The 20,326-nt window shown below is 43.7% G+C and overlaps 1 protein-coding gene across 9 annotated transcripts in view; it reads left to right on the forward strand.

Moving 5' to 3' along the window:
• Positions 1-20,326, forward strand: part of LOC132341495 (ubiquitin-associated protein 2-like) — a 183,354-nt gene that overhangs the window by 156,951 nt on the left and 6,077 nt on the right. For all 9 annotated transcript variants that reach the window (XM_059873084.1, XM_059873076.1, XM_059873081.1 and 6 more), the window contains 2 exons: positions 17,606-17,684; positions 19,104-19,318. In XM_059873084.1, coding sequence (XP_059729067.1) covers positions 17,606-17,684; positions 19,104-19,318 — 294 coding nt within the window. The remainder of the gene's footprint in view (positions 1-17,605; positions 17,685-19,103; positions 19,319-20,326) is intronic.

The raw sequence follows: 20,326 nt of genomic DNA on the forward strand, positions 1-20,326 counted from the left end.
TAATTCTTCCCCAAAATTACCCTGTTTCTAATGTGCTATTAAGCACCCCAAAGGAGAAGTTTGTGGAATAGAGGCATTGCTGCCCAAAATTCCTTTGAGCTTCTCCAACCAAAAATACCAAAGCCGAACCAGCAACGCTTTCGCGATTGTCTTACGGACGGCGCCTAGGCAATACCACAGGAATTCCTTAGCCCAACCAAGCGTAGCTTTCGCTGCGTCTTACTGGCAGGCACCAAAACCAAAATAAAAGCACCTTACCTCTCTCCTGGGGACGTTGTGAGCGGCAGAGGCGGTCGCGGCCGATGGGCTCCCCGAGAATCCCTCGGTGCCGGCTGGAGCTTGATCAAGTCGCAAACTCGCCCAACAGCACTCACAGGGTCCCATCTGGGTCGCCAAAAATGTTAGCGTTCAGGAACACATAATCACGAGAAATGATTATATGCAGGTGCTTTTATTGAAGAGCTCTGGGTGTCAGGGGTAAAGACCCAAATCTGACTCTGACATAGGTTCGGGATGGATATGCTTTTATATTCTATCGTTATATAACTTTCATGTTAATTATTGAACTTACATTGTTCTATAGTATACATAGATTTCAGCCAAGCATAGCCACCTTAGACTAGGAACATACAGTTTCTCATTGTTCTTCTTATGATTATACAAGAATTATTTTAATTACTAAACAATCATTTCAGCTAGCAATTATACTACTTACGCAGGTAAAACACAAGGCTTAACATTTCAGAGTTTATCTTAGCATTTTCCAGGGCGCCACTATCAAGCTGACCTCTGTGTACATTTCTTCTGTTTAGGGGCAACTGATATCGGCACACGTTGGTTCTCTGGTTCATCTGCAAGGCCTGTCACAGGGGTTGGAGTAGTTGTAGGGCCTGTTGTCTTGTTGTCAGATCCAGAGACCTTCTTGTACCCCTGAGAGTACTGAGTGGTGTTGAGCCAGGCTCAGTAGGCCTGGGCCAGGCCCCAGCATATTGCAGTGATTTGTTTCTCTCTGGAATTGCCAGGGTGACTGTCCTGGTTTGAAAGACAGGTGTCTGCCAAGGAAGGTGGGAACCTCTTTGGAATGGGAAATATTACCTCCTTCCCTCCAAATTATTATAACTTTGAAATTATCTGGCTTATTATAAATCAAAGGCGACTGACATTGGTGAGGGAGAGAGAATGATGCATCTGACTCCATCATCAAAAGGCTAATGAATTACTTTATTATACTATACTATGCACATTGTATCTAAACTGCATCTGCCATGCACTCACTCTTGCTCACAACTGCACAGAACTGCACTCATCTTTGATTCTCTCATGATTGTCCCATGACAGTCTGACACACACACACTTCTTGGCCCTGATAGGCCAAGGGAACAAAACATCCTCACTTTGGGTAAGCAATCTCCATATTGCATTCTACTTTAGCACAACAGAGGCACAGCAAGCAAGATAAGAATTGTGTTTTCCTTCTTCTCGGCTTGTCTCACAGCTTTTCTCTGTTCAGAGGGCATGTGAATATCACAGGGGCTTTCAGGAAAAGATATTGGAAAAGGAATAATAGTTCTTTGCTAGTGTATGTATAAAAAGGCAAACAAACAACAACAATGGCAGCAACAACCAACAGAACCAGAAACCCAGTAACAGCCTTCTTTCGGCCATTAAGCACTTTCCCCTTTGGTGCAGTGATGGTCATAGCTGGCAGGGGCGCTGTTGGCTCCCAGCAGGGTAGGGCAAGGTGCAATGATTCCCCCACAGCTGCAGAGGGTGTTGTGGCTTGAGCTCAGCCTCCTCTGTCCACGCTGTAATGGCAGGCGAGCCAGCAGAAGAGATAGAAAAGGGGCTTCCTTTACAAACCCACAGGGGCAGTTGGTCCTGGTGCCCCTCTGGGTGGCGAGATGAGCTTTAGCAGGAACCTCAGAGCGGCAGGCTAGAATGGCAGAGGTGAGCAGACCCTGAGGGTGGCAAACAAAATGAAGCAGAAACTCTGCAGCTGTAGCAGGAACCGCAGGGGGTTGGGCAGACACAGGGTATCGGGTTAAAGTGTCGAGAGAAACCCTAAGTTGTGGCAGAAGACAGCAGAGCTGGGCAGTGACAGCTGGGCTCCTGAAGGCATCCAGGAGAGGCTCCCTTGGAGGGGCTCGGGGTCCCAGGTTTTTCCCTGGGACACCCAAGTAGATGGTGAGGGTCCTTTTCCAGTAAGGTCAGGTGTTAATAAGGTCCCAGTTCAACCATCATTTAATTGAACTTGTTAGGAAAATTGATCCACAAACATCAGAGGTTTATGTCCAAAAAGGAGACAAAGGAGTCCTTTGTCTTTATTCGAATAAAGGGAGAGGCCATGGGGCATTCCCCTGGGGTGTCTCAAATTTTTGGAGGACGCAGCCTCCTTTTTATCCAAATTTCCTGGCCACATTTCCACACTCTCTTTCCCCATTGGCTGAGGTACTTGAGAGGTACAGACTTCCCGATACGCCTGATACCAAAGATTTACCTCTAATGTATAACCCTCCTTTTTAATTTTTAATTCTTATGGAATTTAGGGGTTTTTATTCCCCATTGTTTCTTTCATCTTTCAATGTCCAATTTAATTTATCAGCAACCCGAAAGTTTATTTGTAAAAGCAAATATCTTTTTCCATTCATCAATCAGTGGAATCCTTCCCATTGGTAGGAGAAGCAGTGGGAGGACAAAGGTGCCGTAGTGGCATCCAGTCCTCTGGGCAGCAACCGTCTGGCACTAAACCCCACCTCTCTCCACTCTGATCCTGAGAGCAAGAGAGAGAGAGAGAAGCTGAGCCCAGCCCCTCACCCTCCAGCCAAAATCTGGAGGTATCTCTGCCCTCCCCAAGAGAAACCCCCCCCCAGCTAAGAGAGTAGACAGCTGCACCCTTCCCCCCACTTTAGCCACTTCTTTTGTTTCTTAAGTACCAGTCATTATCATCTCCTAGGTAACAAATGGGAGAAAGAAAAAAAAAAGGAAAAATCCTAACCCTCAACAGTGACAGACGTTTTCCAAATATATTACTAGTTTTTTTGGATTCTACACTTGTTCAGGGCAGGGGCTGGTGACAGTATAGTTGGGGGTCTGCTACAGGCTGCCTGACCAGGAAGACCAAACTGATGAGGCCCTCTATAGACAGATAGGAGCGGCCTCACATTCACAAGCCCTGGTCGTCATCGGGTGGGGACTTCACCCTGACATCTGCTGGAAGGACAGCACCACAGCAGGGCACAAGCAATCCAAGAGTTTACAGGAATATGTTGACGACAACTTCCTTCTCCAAGTGATAGAGGAGCCAACAAGGAGAGGTGTTATGTTGGACCTTGTTCTCACCAACAACAAGGGGCTGGTGGGGAATGTGAAGCTCAAGGGCAGCCTGGGCTGCAGTGATGATTGTGAGAAACGACTTCTTAAAATTTCAAAGGTTTACTAAACCTTAACAAAAATACAACAAAAGGACTAAATAAGTGTCCTGGTTTAGGGCAAATTTGGGAGAAAACCTCCAAAGGGGGCTCCTCCAGAAAGCAAACCCACACGGCCCCTCCTCCCAACCGGTTCGGGAAGGATCCCTCAGAGAGAAGTGGAAAGAACCTGTTTCATTAACAGGCAGAGCACTCCCCGGCACACAAAATGAACAATACCGGATGACAAAACTCTTTCACCGCTCTGAAAAAAGATGACAAATTCAGAAAGTCTCTCCTGGGAGTGGTCGCTCTGTTATCAGTCCCTCTGGTGCTGGGAATGGCTACTGCAGGCCACAAAGTGCAAACTCTCAGTGTTTCCCAGGTCCCAGTCCGGAGCAGGTTCGAGTGGTTCCAAGAAAAGGGAAAGAAAACCAGTCCAGGGAAAATTCGGACTGCCTAGCTAAACTAGCTAACAAGCAGAAACAAAAGCAAGAGCAAAGCAGGAGCAAGAGCAAAGCGAAAGCAAGCACAAAAAAAAGCAAAAGCAGCCCAATGTACTGCCCTGTCTCTGTGTCCCACTGACTGTGGGGGAGTGAGCAGGCTGATAACAAAACAAAACAAAACTTGGCACTTTAGAGCCAGTCTTGAAGGCACAGAACATAATATCCAGCATAAACAGAACAGACGACTTGGGATACAAGCATCATAACATCGCCCTAAGACCCTGATAATCACAGAGACTCCCAGAGCTTCAATTTTTCATAAGGGAAAAATTGAAGCTCTGGGAGTCTCTGTGACTATCAGCCACATGCTCATCTGCAAAATTGATGCTCTGCCTTTTTTACCCTTAGCCCCTCCCAAAGTTTTGTCAGTCAACTCCTCTGCCATCCATTGGTGGAGATTACTTTCTTACATCTTGATTGGAGGTCAGGTGTTGTTATGCTGCACCTCTTGGTAATAAGCTGGCCCTCTCCAAATGTCCTGACTACTAAGGCTATTACAAGGGGAGAGGGGAAAGAGGACTATGGGAGGAAGATTGCAATATCATCACTATACATTTTAATATCTGCATATCTATCTCTTAATTGTGAGAGTCAACTATTACATTACTCATCTATAACACCATGAAATGGTGGAGTTTGAGAACCTTAGAGCAGCAGCAAGCTCACTGCCCTGGACTTCAGGAGAGCAAACTTTGGTCTCTTTGGGGATCTGCTTGGTAAAGTCTTATGGGATAAAGCCTGGGAAGGGAAGCCAAGAGAACTGGTTGATGTTCAAGGATCGCCTCCTCTAAGCTTAGGAACAATGCATCCTAATGAAGAGGGAATCAAGCAAAAATTCCAGGAAGCCTGCTTGGATGAAGAAGGAGCTTCTGGACAAACTTAAACACAAAACAGAAACCTACAGAGGGTGGAAGTAGGGACATGTAGCCTAGGAGGAATACAGAGAGACTGAGCAGCCAGGAATCAGGTTAGGAAATCTAAAGTACTCGCAGAAGTAAATCTGTCCAAGAACATCAAGGGTAATAAAAACAAAAGCTTCTATAGGTATGTCATTGTATTGGGTTTGTATGGCCAATCTTTGGCAGTGGAGGAGCTGCTGGAGTGACTTCTTTGAGAAGAAGCCAGAAGCTTTCTTCATGTTCAGCAGAGCCAATCCTTGGCAGCTCCAAAGACAGATGTGCTGCTGGTCAAGGCTGGGCCAATCAGAAATAGTGGTAACACATCTGTGAGAACATATTTAAAAAGAAAGAAAAAGTTACTGTGCAGCTGTAATTGCAGCCAGAGAAGAGCGGGATGAGAACATGTTAGAGGAACAACTCTGCAGAAATCAAGGTCACTGGACTAGGAGGGGGAGGAGGTGGCCAAGGTGCTAGAGCTGAGATTCCCCTGCAGCCTGTGGTGAAGACCATGATGAAGCAGCTGTGTCCCTGAAGCCCATGGAGATCCATGGGGATGTAGAGATGCACCTGCAGCCTGCAGAAGAGACCCACACTGGAGAAGGTGGATGCCTGAGAGGAGACTGTGACCCCATGGGATAATAATATCTCTAATTCAAGTCTCTTTTGCCCGTGATGGTATTTCAGTTGTGATCTCTCCTGGTCCTTATCTCAACTCATAAAACCTTTGTTATATTTTCTCTCCCCTGTCCAGCTTCGGAGGGGAGTGAGATAGAGGCTTTGGTGGGTACCTGGCATCCAGCTAAGGTCAACCCACTACAATTGGCAATAAAAGAAGGACTTGGCTGGATGGTTGCACTCAAAGACTTGAAGTCAAGGGCTCAATGTCCAAGTGAAGATCAGTGATGAGTAGTGTTTCTCAGAGGTTGGTGTTGGGTTCAGTGCTGTTTAACATCTTTGTTGGTAACATGGACAGTAGGATTGAGTGCACCCTCAGCAAGTTTGTTGATGACACCGTGCTGTGTAGTGCAGTTGTCATGCTGCAGGGAACGAATCCCATCCAGAGGGACCTTGACAGACTTTAGAGGTGGGTCTGTGCAAACCTCAGTTCAACAAGGCCAAGTGCAAGATCCTGCACCTGAGTCGAAATTCCAAGCACAAGGATAGGCTGGGCAAAGAATGGATTGAGTGTAGCCCTGGGGAGAAGGACTTTAGCATGTTGGTGGATGAAAAACTTAACATGTCTCGGCAATTAGCGCTGGCAGCCCAGAAGGCCAAGTGTACCCTGGGCTGCATGAAAAGAAGCATGACCAGCAGGTCAAGGGAGGTGATTCTTCCTGTCTACTCTGCTCTTGTGAGACCCCACCTGGAGTACTGTAATCAGCTCTGGAGCCCCCAACATAGGAAGGATGTGGACCTGATGGAATGAGTCCAGAGGAGGCCTTGAAGATAATCTGAGGGCTGGAGCATTTCTCCTATGAACACAGGCTGAGACAGTGTGGGCTGTTCACCCTAGGAAGAGAAGGCTCCAGGGATACCTTGTAGCAGCCTTTCAGTACTTTAAGGGAGCCTAAAAAAGAGCTGGAGAGGGTCTGTTTACAAAGGCGTGGAGTGACAGGACAAGGGGTAATGGCTTTAAACTGAAATAAGGTACATTTAAATTGGATAATAGGAAGAAATTATTCCCTATGAGGGTGGTGAGGAACTGAAACAGATTGCCAAGAGAAGTTGTGGCTGCCCCATCCCTGGAAATGTTCAAGGCCAGGCTGGACAGGGCTCTGAGCAGCCTGGTCTAGTGGAAGGTGTCCCTGCCCATGGCACAAGTCAGTGGGGGTAAGAACTAGATGATCTTTAAAGTCCCTTCCAACCCAAACCATTCCATGATTCTGTATACTGGACATGACATTCTATGGTATGGAATATCCCTTTGGCCAGTCCAGATTAGTTGTCCTGGACATGCTCCCTCACCGACTGTTGTGTACCTCTGCCCTGGCAGAGCATGAGATGCAAAGAAGTCCTTGACTCAGGGTAAGCATCACTTAGCAACAACAAAAACAAGTGTATTATCAATAATTTTCTCATACTGAATCTAAAGCAGCACTGTACTAGCTACTAAGAAAAACTGAACTCTATCCCAGCTGAAACCAGAGCGAACAGTGTGAAGGGCACAGTTTCTGGGGCAGATATTTTTAAGTTGGTGGTTGGAAGGTATCTTGGCTTAGGGCAAATTTGGGAGAAAACCTCCAAATGGGATCCCTTCAGAAAGCAAATTCAAGCGACCCGTCCCCCAACTGGTTCAGGAAAAAATTCCCTTGGAGTAAAGTGGAAAAAACTGTTTATTTAACAGGCAAAGCATTCACCAGCATGAAAAAATGAACAATATTAAACAACAAAACATCTCATTGCTCCGAAGAGATGGCAAACTCAGAAAGTCCCTTTCATGAAGTGTAGCTCGGCTCACTTAGTCTCTTATCAGTCCCTCCGGTGCTGGAATGCAGAGTCCCGGCCCTGGGGGGCCACAGGTTTGAGCTTCCGGTGTGTTTCTGGGTTCTTCAGTCCAGACCAGGTTTGAACAGTTACAAGAAAAAGAAAAAAACACAGTCCAGGGAACTTCTCTGCCTCAGCTAGTAAAAAACTAACTAAAAGCAAAAGAGAGTTCTCTCTCACTGTCCACTGCAGACAACACGGTCTATGAGAAGGATGCAGGGAGCAAGTGCAGTCTCTGATAACAAACTCCATGCTTCATCAGTGAGACCAAAATTTTCACCTTCAGGCCAATTTGTAATTATCTCCAAAATCCCTAGGTGATTCAGTTTTCCAATACAGGCACGCTGTGTGATGAGAGCAATCCACTTGCTCTATATGGCATTGGTGGCATGGTGGGTAGAGGGAACCTTTGCTTTGAACATCCACTCCAGCACCAGTAGTCGGGGTGCCAGGAAGAGTTGTGCTTCTGTGCCTATTACATCTGAGGTGGCTTGGACTCCTTCTTGTTGGTTGGTGGAGACATCGCGGTGATCTTATTGATGACATCGGTGGGAATCTGACACCATCCATCTTACCACTTTACTCCCAGGAACTGGATCTCTCGAGCAGGTCCCTTAACTTTGCTTTTCTTGATGGTGAAACTGGCTTTCAGGAGAATCTGAATGATTTTCTCTCCTTTCTCAAAAAACTCTGTTGCTGTGTTCCCCCACACAATGATGTCATCAATGTACTGCAGATGTTCTGGAGCCTTACCCTTTTCTAGTGCAGTCTGAATCAGGCTGCGGCTGATGGTGGGACTGTGCTTCGATCAAGCAAGCTAAGCAGGTGAAACCACTATGGTATGGTGGGCAGTGGTCCAAATATAAGTATGGACAGGCTTGGCAGATTGATTACATTACACTGCCCCAGACACACCAAGGTAAGCGCTGTGTCCTCACAATGGTAGAAGCCACCACGGGATGGCTGGAAACCTACCCTGTGTCTCATGCTATGGCACGTAACACCATCCTAGGCCTTGAAAAGCAAATCCTTTGGAGGCATGGTACCCCTGAGAGGACTGAGTCAGACAATGGGACTCATTGCAAGAACAGCCTTATCAACACCTGGGCTAGGAAACATGGCATTGAGTGGGTGTACCATATCCCCTACCATGCACCAGCTGCAGGCAAAATGGAGAGGTACAATGGACTGTTAAAAACCATCTTGAAAGCACTGGGTGGGGGATCTTTCAAAAACTGAGAGCAGCATCTAGCAAAGGCCTCCTGGTTAGTTAACACCTGAGGTTCCACCAACCGAGCAGGCCCTGCCCAATCTGAGCCCCTGCATATAGTAGACGGAGACAAAGTCCTAGTGGTGCATGTTGGAGGTTTGTTAGAGAAGACAGTTTGGATCAATTCTGCCTCGAATACAAATAAACCCATTCATGGGGTTGTCTTTGCTCAGGTACCAGGTTGCACATGGTGGATAATGCAGAGAGATGGAACAACACAATGTGTACCTCAGGGAGATCTGATTGTTGTGTGAGAACCATAAGTAAATATCACTGTTTGCTGAACATCACTGCCATTGTCTGTATATAGCTGTATACTGTAGATATATATATATATATGTATAATGTATGTGTTTGTAAAGTTAGAATATATATTAGTTTTGGTAGTAAGCTGACGATATGGGGATATGGGGTGAAATGTCCTGGGGTGACTTTATGATGCTTGTATCCCCAATCGTCTGTTCTGTTTGTGCTGGATATTAAGTTCTGCACCTTTAAGGCTGGTTCCGAGAGTGAAGGGGAAGATAAACTGCTAAGAGCTTCCTCTGTGCCTAGCAAAACTAATAGCGTGCTAGCTCTGAGAATTGGCAACCTGTTAAACCATTAATAAAGCTAGATCTGCCTCTGTGAAATTCACATTTTAAAGACAGTCAAGCCCAGGAAAAAACTCTCTTTCTTCCCGCTTTTAGAGAGAGAAGTTCCCTCTCCCCCTCCCGGCGTGGTGGCCGGGCGGGAGGAGGGGAGGCCGCAGAGCCCCGGTGTGCTGCAGCTGGGTCCTAGCCTGGCTGCTGAGATCTTAGCCGTTCCCCTCCCCCCTCCCCCCCAGTGAAGCTGCTGAAGAAACTTTCCTAGTAAACAGCTCTGGCCCCAGCCCTGCAGAGATCACATGACCACCCACAGGCCTGGGCAAGATATTAACTCTTTCACTGCACAGATGAAACTTGCAAAACATTGATCCTTTCTCAAGTGAAAGAGTGAAGACACGTAGAAGACAACATGAGACACTGAGCTCAATAAAGAAGAAGTCAAATTCCAAATGGGAGAAGAATGAGGAGATGCCTTAGTTTTGGGCTGAAATCCTCTTGTAAAGCTATGGAGAAGAATATAATTGATTCATCAGACTCTTTTTCCCTGTAACTCATTAAATGCATTGGGGGATGTAGCGTTCTAACCACAGCCATGAACAGAGGCACCAGTGTTGAAATAAGTAGATGTTCCAGTAGCTGTGATCAAATGAGAAGTTTGAACAGAAAGAAATGAGAGAGATGAGATGAGAAACCTTTCCCCAGGAATGGAAGAAAACCTTTTTTTTCCCAGAGACGGATGAAGAGAACTATTGTTTTTATGCTACAATAGCTCATCCTTAAAAATGGCACCCCCATAAGTTGACATGGCCCAGGAACACAGCTGTGAGAAGGCTGTGAAAGATGGGAAGGACTTCGCAAATGCAGATTCCTGGGCGGTTGCTATTCGTGAAAGTTAAAAACCACAAGCGAACTTTTTCTTGTGGAGAAGTCTCCATGGCATGGCAAGAGAGACTCCTCTCTCTAAGTGAACTGAAGAAAGACTATTTTAGAGGTGGTAACTTGACTGAAAATACCAGGTTTTGTCTGTGTACATTGTCAGTGGGAAAGAGGATTTGGGGGGCAGAAAAAGTGTTTTAAAGGTTTATTCTGATTCTTATTCTTCATTTAGTTCTGTTAATAAAGTTTTATTTATACTCTCTAAAGTTTGAGCCTGCTTTGCTCTCCTGTTAATTCTTATCTTGCAGCAGAAAATGAGTATTTCTAGTGGGTGCATTGGCATTTGGCCAGTGCTCAACCCACCACATTATTTGGTGCATTGGCCAGGAAACAAAAAATTGGTGAACCAAAACCACTACACAAAATTGGTGTTTCTACCTGGTTTTGAATTGAAACCGCCACAGAGGGTGAAGGAGCAGCTGATGCTGGTAGTGAGTGAGCAGTTTCCTTCATGTGGAATGCTGTTCTGGCCTTTCTGTACTGGTTGGTTTGAGCCATGTTGGGTGGTAGTGTTTGGGGAGGCATATCTTTTGGTTTGCTAATGATATGTTGGGGTGAGGAAGGCCTAGGCCAATGTACTCTATGTAGTTAGGCAGGTCCCCCTGACCACTGGGTTGTGACCACAGGCAGGAGCATCCTGGGCCACTTGTTGTTATAGGAGAACAATGAGTAATGCATGTCCTATGCTTTTTTTGGCTTTTTGGTGTTTCTTGGGTGGGTTTGGTTGCACTGAGGTGCTGTTCCTTGTCCAAATCTCCCCAGGCCTTGGTGGGCCCCTTCCTTGCCTCTTTCAGGTGCACTTTGTCCATGCCACCCTGCTAGACCACAAGCAGTGCTGTAGTGTTGCTGAATGATTGTGATGGGGTGGTGGAGATGGCTTTCATATCTTGGCAGTGGGAGACAGTTTGAAAGGGAGAGGGGTAGTGGTGGAGGAGGAGGAGTGTGTAGGGCAGGCAGCATGTTGTTTGGGCGAGTGTGTGCTTGAGGGTCCAGCATCAGTGGGAGATGTCTGTGGACTTGGAGGGATATGGTGGGTCCCTGAGAGTGGTCTGCTGTCCAGAGCCTTCAACCAGGGCAGGAGGCATCACTGGGATGGGCTGCAGGAGGGAGGCTTATCCCTGCTTGCCTGTGGAGATCCTGTCTTTGCCCTTCATGCATATGTATGATGGCCTTCTTCTCCTTAGAGCACAGCAATTTTCTCCAGTGCATGGACTGTGTCTCAGCCTGGCCCCAGCCTCACCGTGGTCATGCCTGTTTCCCTGTTGGCACAGGCACCTGACTGGAAAATGTATGAGCAATGCTGAGCAATCCCAGCCCTTGCTGCTGTTGCCTCCACTCAATCTGTGGCTGCTGATGTTGGCTCGAGATGGGCATTTGATGCAGGTGTGCTTGGTGGGGGACAGGAGCTGGTTGAATCTTCATCTGCCACATGAGTGTGTCCACATGTTCAAAGCAGATGCAAGCTTTGAGTTGGACATGGTCCCAGAGGCAGGTGCAGATGAAGTCCTGGATGAGCCTGAAGTATTTGTTGATACTGAACGGCAGGTTGTGAGGCCCTTGGCCTTCAAAGAGCATGACATTGTCTGGCATGCATTGCTCCAGGTGGTGGATGTAATGCTGGAGGTTGTTGAGGAGGTCCTGCCATGCCTGGATATCCCAGTGTTGGGGAGTGCTGGGACTGCTGAGGATGTACAAGAGGTGCTGGAGGATGTGGGGGCAGTGGCGACAGCTTGCTGTGGGTGGTTGATGTGGAGGAGGATGTTGAAGGCAAATGGCACATGCTGGTGGTGGCAGGGCTGTGGTGGGCTGAGAGCTGTCCTGGGGGAAGGTGACTGAGTTCTTGCTCAACTAGTCTCATCAATTCTCCACATTTTGAGGCAGCAAGCCTGGCAGTTTTCTACACTGTGCTGTTATGGTTCAGTGGGTGATGAAAGCATGGTGGCAGAAGATTTTGGGGTAGCTGTACTGGGGATGCATTTTAGGGTTTCCTTTTTGTCTCTTTTGTGAGTGGTCTTGCTTGGTTTTATTTTCAAGTTTGTCAACCAACATTCATTTTTCTTATGTCATACTCTTATTATTTGTATATATGAGTTAATGTACGCTTTCTTTTATTTCTTATTGACAAACATTTTTAGTTTGTTGGTCTTTTTTTTTTCCCCCTGTGAAATACACCAATCACTTGTTTTAAAAATTTTGAAAGTTTATTAGTAATAAAATGGTTATAAAAATAGTAATACAAATTAGAGCAATAAGAATTTGGAATATCAGAGTTAGGACAATAAAGGACAATAAAAGCAAAGAATACGAATGTTCTGATGCTTTCTTTAAAAAAGCATGGCTTGCTAAAAAGGATTAACCCTTAAAAGCAATAGCCTGTTGCATATTCATATACCTCATACATGATGCATAGATGCATACATTCCTTTCAAACTAGGGATTTCTCTGGTTATTGTCAATTTCCCTTCCTTCATCTTGTAAATCATGGTCAGACTCCATGGAGTCTGCAAGGAGACTAGTTCTTCACATAAGGAGGCAATAATTTTTTCTCTTTGGGATTTTAGTGTCTTGTTGCTGTTATCTCTGTGCAAAGAATTTCTTGATTATCTCATCTCTTTCTTGAGCTAGTTAAAAAGTATCCTACATAGCATAGTTTCTATTTTAACATTATGTTATAACCTAAAACTATATTTAACACACTACTTAAGAAAATTAATACAGCATAACTTTCTACCATAACACATATAATATTCATTTTTATATTTGTGAAAAATTAATAATAAAATACACATTTTTCACACCCCCCACCTTTCCCTATAACATCTACAACCTTGCTGATGGAAGAATGTTTCCTCTCTCTCTGCAAATATCTTGAAGAATGTTTTTGGGGTCATATGTCATTTCCCCCCAGTTTCTCCTCAGTGTGTTGATATTTATAAATAAATGCATAAATGTTGTGAAGGTTTTTCCATCAACTATTCATGCAATGGTTGTGGTTTCTAGATTTTGCTGTATTTTTATTGTGTTTTGAATTTGTTGTGGAAATTAGGCAACATTAGATGTATGGGAGGCAGGAACTGGTAGAAATAGTTGTCTTTGACATGCTGGTCTGTTTACACCTTGAAAGTGGGCTGAGTCCCAAGTGCAAGTCATCACTGCTTCCTGGGAAGCTTCCAGTAGTGAGAGGTACTGGTGGCTGCTGATGCAGTGAGTTGGGGGAAGAGTATGTGTATGTCTTTTAAAATTTAATTCAATTTCTTAATGCCTAAGTTTATGCTGTAAATTCTCACTGTGTTGTGTTTTGGGAGTTTTGTTTAATTTTGGTGTATATTACATTGGGATATGCTATCTTTTCCGTTAGTCTGTTGCAGGCTGCCTGCGTAGTAGAGATCTTATAAATGCCTTAGCTGGTGTGCGTGCTACCTAGAAAGCTGCTTGGTGGAACTTACTTCTATTACATTAGAACACATTGATTTTCAGTCCTTTTCTGTTTTGCATTGAGTCTATTCCTGATATGTCAGTTTTGACTTTAGGCATCTTCTCCTGCATGCCTTCTGTAGGTCAGGAAATACCCATGTTGTTTGATGAGCAGAGTATCTCTTCTGATGTTTTCCTATGGGTGGGAATGAAATGTAAACATAACTGGTTTGCACTCGTATTTTCTAATGTTTTTTGTTTTGAATGTGTGTATGCACAGGTGTGTGGGATAGGGATATTCAGTGCTGATGTGGTTTTCCTGTCGTGGTTTAATGCCAGCCAGGCACCAAGCCCCAAGCAGCCACTCACTCACTCCCCCACCAGAGGGATCAGGGTGAGAATCAGAAGAGTAAAACCTTGAAAACTTGCAGATTGCGATAGCGATACAGAACAAAGCAAAACAAGGAAGTAATTCACTGCTTTCCATGGGCAGGCAGGTGTTCAGCCACCTTCAAGAAAGCAGGGCTCCATCACATGTAAATGGGGACTTGGGGAGACAAACTCCATCATTCCAAATGTGTTACCTCCCCCCCACCCTTCCTTCTTCCTCAAGCTTTATATGCTGAGCATGATGTTTCATGGTCTGAAATATCTCTTCAGTCAGTTGGGGTCACCTGTCCCAGCTGTGTCTCCTCCCAACCTCCCACACACCCCCAGCCTCCTCCCCAGCTTGGCCGTACCAGGAGCAGACAAGGCCTTGACTCTGTGTAAGCTCAGCAATAAGAAAAACACCTCTATATTGTCACCGTGATATTTTCTGAAAAATCCCTTCACCAGGATTTCTTCTTCTGGGAAGATGAGAAGCCTCAGCTTCTCCATGTTTTGCTGCTCTGGAATGTGGTCTGGAGATTGTTTATCTAAACATGTGAATTGTTTTAACTTAATGACCAATCCCCATCAGCTGTGTCGGACTCTGAGGAGTCAGTCAGGAGCTTTCATTATCATTCTTGTTTAGCCATCTGATGTATCCATTTTCTTTAGTATAGTTTTAGTATAGCATTAATATAATATAATATAATATAATATAATATAATATAATATAATATAATATAATATAATATAATATAATATAATATAATATAATATAATATATCAGCCTTCTGAGAACATGGGGTCAGATTCTCATCTCTTCCCTCGTCCTGGGGACCCTCACAAAGACCACACTATATTATCAACCCTGTGTTCAGCGCAAATCCAAAGCATAGCCCCATTCCAGCCACTGGGAAGAAAATTAACTCTACCCCAGCCAAAACCAGCACATCCTCTACCTGAGAGGCAGTGGTAATAATTGCAATCCTTAGGTCCTGTTCTCATGCGGATTTGGTTTTATTTTTTCTGATTTATATAGGGAAAAAATGCTACTGTGTCAGTTCCAGTTCATGTCCAATGAATCCTGTTCAGATCTCTTTTCCAAATCTGCTTTTTGTGTTATGATGTTCCTTAGAAGGAGATGGGAGTGCTGCTTTTGAGTAACCTGCAAAGATTTTTAATATGAATTTGGTTGTTTTGCTAAGTGATTCATGCTGGAGGTGCTGAGATGGAATTAACTGGGAAGGAAAGTAGGATGAAATATAACACAGTTTCAAATTACAGAAAACACCTGCAATTCTAAATCCTTGCCAGATGGTTTCATGTTCAGTGATGGAGGACTGGATTTAGGAGATGGGAAGGATGGGCAGAAATGCAACAAGGCAGAAGGTGCTGGGGAATTTGCAGAGAGGGGTATGAAGGAGGAGGATGCATTTCCAATGTTGAAGACTGTGAAAATTGATACGTAAATGGTTAAAGCATTAACTCTTTGTGTTGGTTTGAAGGCAAGCCAGCAGGAAGAATTAACTCCACGCAAATATGTTGCAAGAGATTGCAAATCAGAACTACAATTTAATAGGACAACTACAAAAATGGCAATACCACAGGAACATTGGCTTAAACCAACAAAGTCAGAATATAACCTGACACCCTGTTGGTCAGGGTGGTGGTAGCAGTCCCATTAGAGTGATGAATGTGGCCTTGTCAAAGCAGTGATCCTGTAGAAAGGTCTGGTCCTTCTCTGGAGGCCCAGTGGTTGTATCATGCTGTCCCAAGTCCCAGATTACATACAGGTAGGAATGTTTGGTTCCTCCCCCAGGGCCAGGAATTTCACAATGGTATGATGTAATTCTATGAATTATGCTGGTGAGTCCTTGATGTCCCATTAGCAGGGATGGCCCCCCCTTTAGGCTGTGTGCATTGGGTAGCTGTTGCAAACAAGCGGCTATTAACAGCTCATCAGAAGGTGATATAGGTGGTGAAAGAATACATACCTTACATTGTAATGCAAGGCACTCCTGATGGATTGGAGGCGGTGGGGAGAAAACCATGAGAATTAGGAGGAAAATTACTTAGTAGAGTACCAGCCTCATATGTGGAGTTCACCCAGAAGGGAAAGGGGAAATTTTTCATTTTTTGTCCCAAACTGAAGACAAAATATTGCTTTGGTTTTGCTGGCATGTCCTGTCTAAGTGAGAGCTTTCTAGGGTGAGAATTTTCTTACCTTCCTGTAGAAGAATGATCTAGGGCAGTGGTCTCCACCTTTTTTGATTGCACCACCTCATCAGCAAAAAAAATTGTGAGCACTCCCAATATATTTTTATTTATAAATTATATATGTATACTATTGTACTAATATGTATGTCATAAAACATACATGAAAATAAAAAAGGATGAAAATAAAAAAAAAGGATGAGAGCAAATTTTTATTTTCATGCTCTATTTTATTTTTTTAAATTGTATTTATTAATTATACCAAAACCAATTTCTTCATGCACCCCAGTGGATTGTCTTGTGCACCTCACTTTAGAGACTACTGATCTGAGTTCTCTTGTAACATAGTTTAAAGTAAATTTTCCAGTCATCAGGTGGTAACTTGTGAAAAATGCATATTTTATGATTGGCTTTTCGCAAATATTAAAATGAATATTATATGTGCTATGTTAGAAAGTGATGCTGTATTAATTTTTTTTAAGTAGTGTGTTAAATATAGTTTTAGGATATAACATAATGTTAAAATAGAAACTATGTATGTGGGATATTTTTTTTAAAGAAAGGAATGAGGTACTTGCACCAGATAGCAGCCACAGGACACCTAAATCTTTCAGAGAAAAATAATTTATTGCTCCCTTATCAGAAGAAACTAACTTCTTCCTGCCTTGCTTATCCCTGAAGATGCCTTCAGGATTAAGAGGAAGGAGTTGACACTGACCAGACAGACTCCTTTGTTTGAATGGAATTTATGCATCATGTATGAAATGTATGAATATGCAACGGCCTGTTGCTTTTAAGGGTTAATCCTCTGTTAACGGGTTTCCTATTTCAGGTTTATTTTGCCCAAAAAGAGGTACCTGGACTGTCTGTAACTCTTTGTTTTTATTGCCTCATATTGTCCTAAACCTAATTGTCCAAATGTTCATTACTCTAATTATATTACTATTATTATAACCATTTTATTACTATAAAACTTTTAAAATTTTAAAAACAAGTGATTGGTGTTTTTCACATAACTCTTTTTCAAGTTTTTAAAATAATTGTGCTGTTTTCCTAGCTGGTGTTTTTTACTTTTAGAAAACAGAGCATGTTAAAACCTTTAGACTACATCCACATTGTGATTATGGTCCTGGCTTCAACCTAGGTCTTTGGCCTCTGATGGTCTGTTGCTCTTCCAGACATAGTCTCGCTGGAATATGACAGCTCAGAGCTGCGGGTTGGGAGGGGTAAGCATTTAGTCGTTGCCTTTAATTTACCATTAAGAGATTAAGTATTTGTCTATGATATTAAGAAAGTCTGTAAAATAGGTTTATTTTGAAGTTGAGGATACAGGTAAACCTTCAGCTATGCTGTACATGATAAGGTCAGTTTCTGCCCAAACTTCCTTTAGTTCTTTTAAAAATTTCTTATGCTTATAAGAAATATAAGGGTTATATTATAAAAAATATAAGGGTTCATAAGAGTTGTCCAGCTCTGTTATGATTTCAGCTATCAATAAATGATGATGTCTTTTTCTAAGGATTACTACGGAATTACATTTCCTGCTCCTGCAACCTTGACAGGCAGAGATGGAAGCCTTGCTAACAACCCCTTCTCAGGTGAGTATTATTTAAACATGAGGATGGTGAGTGAGATGTGCTGGTCATCCTGCTGTTGCTGAAAAAGCAGTTATTTTCCCCTTCTGTAGGCAGTTAAACCCATCAGTCCAAACTAGCAAAACAAAAGCAAGCATCTCTCTCTAAACACTGATGTTGATTTTTTTTTTTTTTTCTTCATGATTTTGGTCAGTAATTCATATGTGACTTGGTGGTTCTTGGGAGTAAGTTTGATGCCCTTTGAGAATAAATGCAAAATTGTTACAAATTTAAACGGTAGTGTCATCTAGCATCCTTCCCAAGTGCACATAGGTGCTTGAAAACTATTTCATAGCTTAATAATTCTTGAAATTTGACTGGCTTGCTTTCCTTTGTTACTGCTATTTTAGTACTTGTATGTTCTCAGCAGGAGCTGCCTCTAGCAGGCTCTCTCTCACCCTCTCCAAATCTAATGGACTTCATTCCCAAAAGCATCTGGTCTAAGAAGCCCTTGTTCATTCCTGCTCTTACTCTTCAGTTATTGTTGTGCAAAGATGACTCTAATGCTATCCAGGATTTTCAGCCAGTGGTTTTCTTTCACTACAATCTGATTACAGCTTAAAACTGTAGCTATAGGTGTTATAATTCCTGTAACAATGATATTAAGTGTTGTCATACTTTTTGGTAACCAATATAAAGGAATATTAGTTGGGAATGAGATAGATATGAATGATATATGTCACCTCCCCAAAAACATGTGAGCATAGTGCTCTGTAGGCCACCAGAAAATGCAAGTGTTCAGGAGTTTTTCTGCTGCATAATCATTTATCTTGGGAGTTTGCTTTTGGTCTAGTAACCGAATTTCCCTTCCTACTTCTTAAAAAAGGTGGGCCACGATGCAAGTCTTGCTTTCCTGGCCTTCAGCTATCGTTTCCAGAACTTTGGTGGTGTGAGGAACCAGACATTAACTCTACTCATGCTTGACAAATAAACAGACTGACATAAATATGCCTATCACTTCCTGTAAATGCTGACTTGCTTTCAGCCCATGAAGCTTAGCTAATCAGTTTAACCTCTAGGAGAGTCACACTTTAACCCAACAACTATCTGCTCTTTGACTGTTTACCATAGTTTTGCTTTTAGCATGTTTTATTGCAATGATCTGATATAATGAATCTGCTCAGATTGTGTGAGATAGGTAAGTATTGATATCTCCATTTTAACAATGGATTAGCCATGGCATGGAGTTCTCTGCCACTAACAGGCAATGTCCCTGTAGTCATCAGGAACAGAGACTGGGAGAGGGCTTCCCATGAACAACTGCAGGCTTTCAAATGTAGGATGTGTTCTCTTTTGTAGTTGTCTACTTGTATTCAGAGATTTTGAATCCTTTGAATTCTCGACTTCTGGTGTAGCTTTTCTGACGAGTTTGTTCTTTCGCAGGTGATGTAACAAAATTTGGCCGTGGGGATTCTGCCTCCCCTGCTCCTGCTACCACGCTCTCTCAGTCACAGCAGAACCAGACTCAGACTCACCATACAACTCAGCAGCCATTCCTCAATCCAACCCTGCCCCCGGGGTACAGCTACACTGGGTTACCTTATTATGCTGGTGTGCCCGGTGTTCCAAGTGCATTCCAATACGGGCCAACCATGTTTGTAAGTGTGATAGCCTAAACTGTAACCCTCCCTGTGTGCCTCTCTGGTTTTGCTCTCTTCAGCCCAAATCTTCTACATCTTAGAATCACAGGATGGTTTGGGTTGAAAGGGACCTTAAAGATCATGTAGTTCCAATGCCTCTGTCATGAAGAGGGGCACCTTTCACTAGACCAGGTTTCTCCAAGCCCCGTCCAACCTGGCCTTGAACACTTCCAGGGATGGGGCAGCAACAACTTCTCTGGGCAACCTGTGCCAGTGTCTCACCACTCTCACTGGAAAAAACATCTTCCTTATGTCTAATCTAAATCTACCCTCTTTCACTTTAAAGCAATTCTCCCTTGTCCTGTCACTACAGATCCTGGTAAAAAAATGTTTCTGTGTCTTTCTTATAAGCTCCCTTTAAGTACTGAAAGGCCACAATAAGGTATTCCTGGAGCCTTCTCTTCTTCAGGCTTAACAGCCCCAACTCTCTGAGCCCTTCTTCAAAGGAGAGGTGCTCCAGTCTTCTGATAATTTTTATGGCCCTCCTCTAGACCTCTTCTAACAGGTCTTTCTTGTACTGGGGGCCCCAGAACTGGATATGGTACTCCAGGTGGGGTCTCATGGCAGCAGAATAGTCATCTTTCCCAGTCTGTAAGGGATCTCCAAAAACATGCAAGCATGAGAAAATAGCTGCAGTCTCTTCCTCAAGAAAATGGGAAATTTAAAAGGCCAGAGCTCATGGATTCCTGTGCAGGTTACTATAAATAGCAGACAGCTGCAGCTCTTGGACTTGGTGTTCCTGAAAGCCTGTAGCACCCTCCAGATAGTCAAAGGGAGATCCAAAGCTGTCAGAGAGCCGAGAATGCCTAAAAAATCCTTTTGAGGATGGAGGAGACTGGATTAATTCAGAGAGCAGGGAGTCTCAGGAGGGAAAATGTTATTTGGGAAGAGGGATGCTCCAAGCAGAACAGTAGAGGACTATTTTAGGGCCCTGTATGACTGTCTTATGAAACAGACTTGGACAGG

Source organism: Haemorhous mexicanus, chromosome W (assembly GCF_027477595.1).
Source record: "Haemorhous mexicanus isolate bHaeMex1 chromosome W, bHaeMex1.pri, whole genome shotgun sequence".
Taxonomy (NCBI): domain Eukaryota; kingdom Metazoa; phylum Chordata; class Aves; order Passeriformes; family Fringillidae; genus Haemorhous; species Haemorhous mexicanus.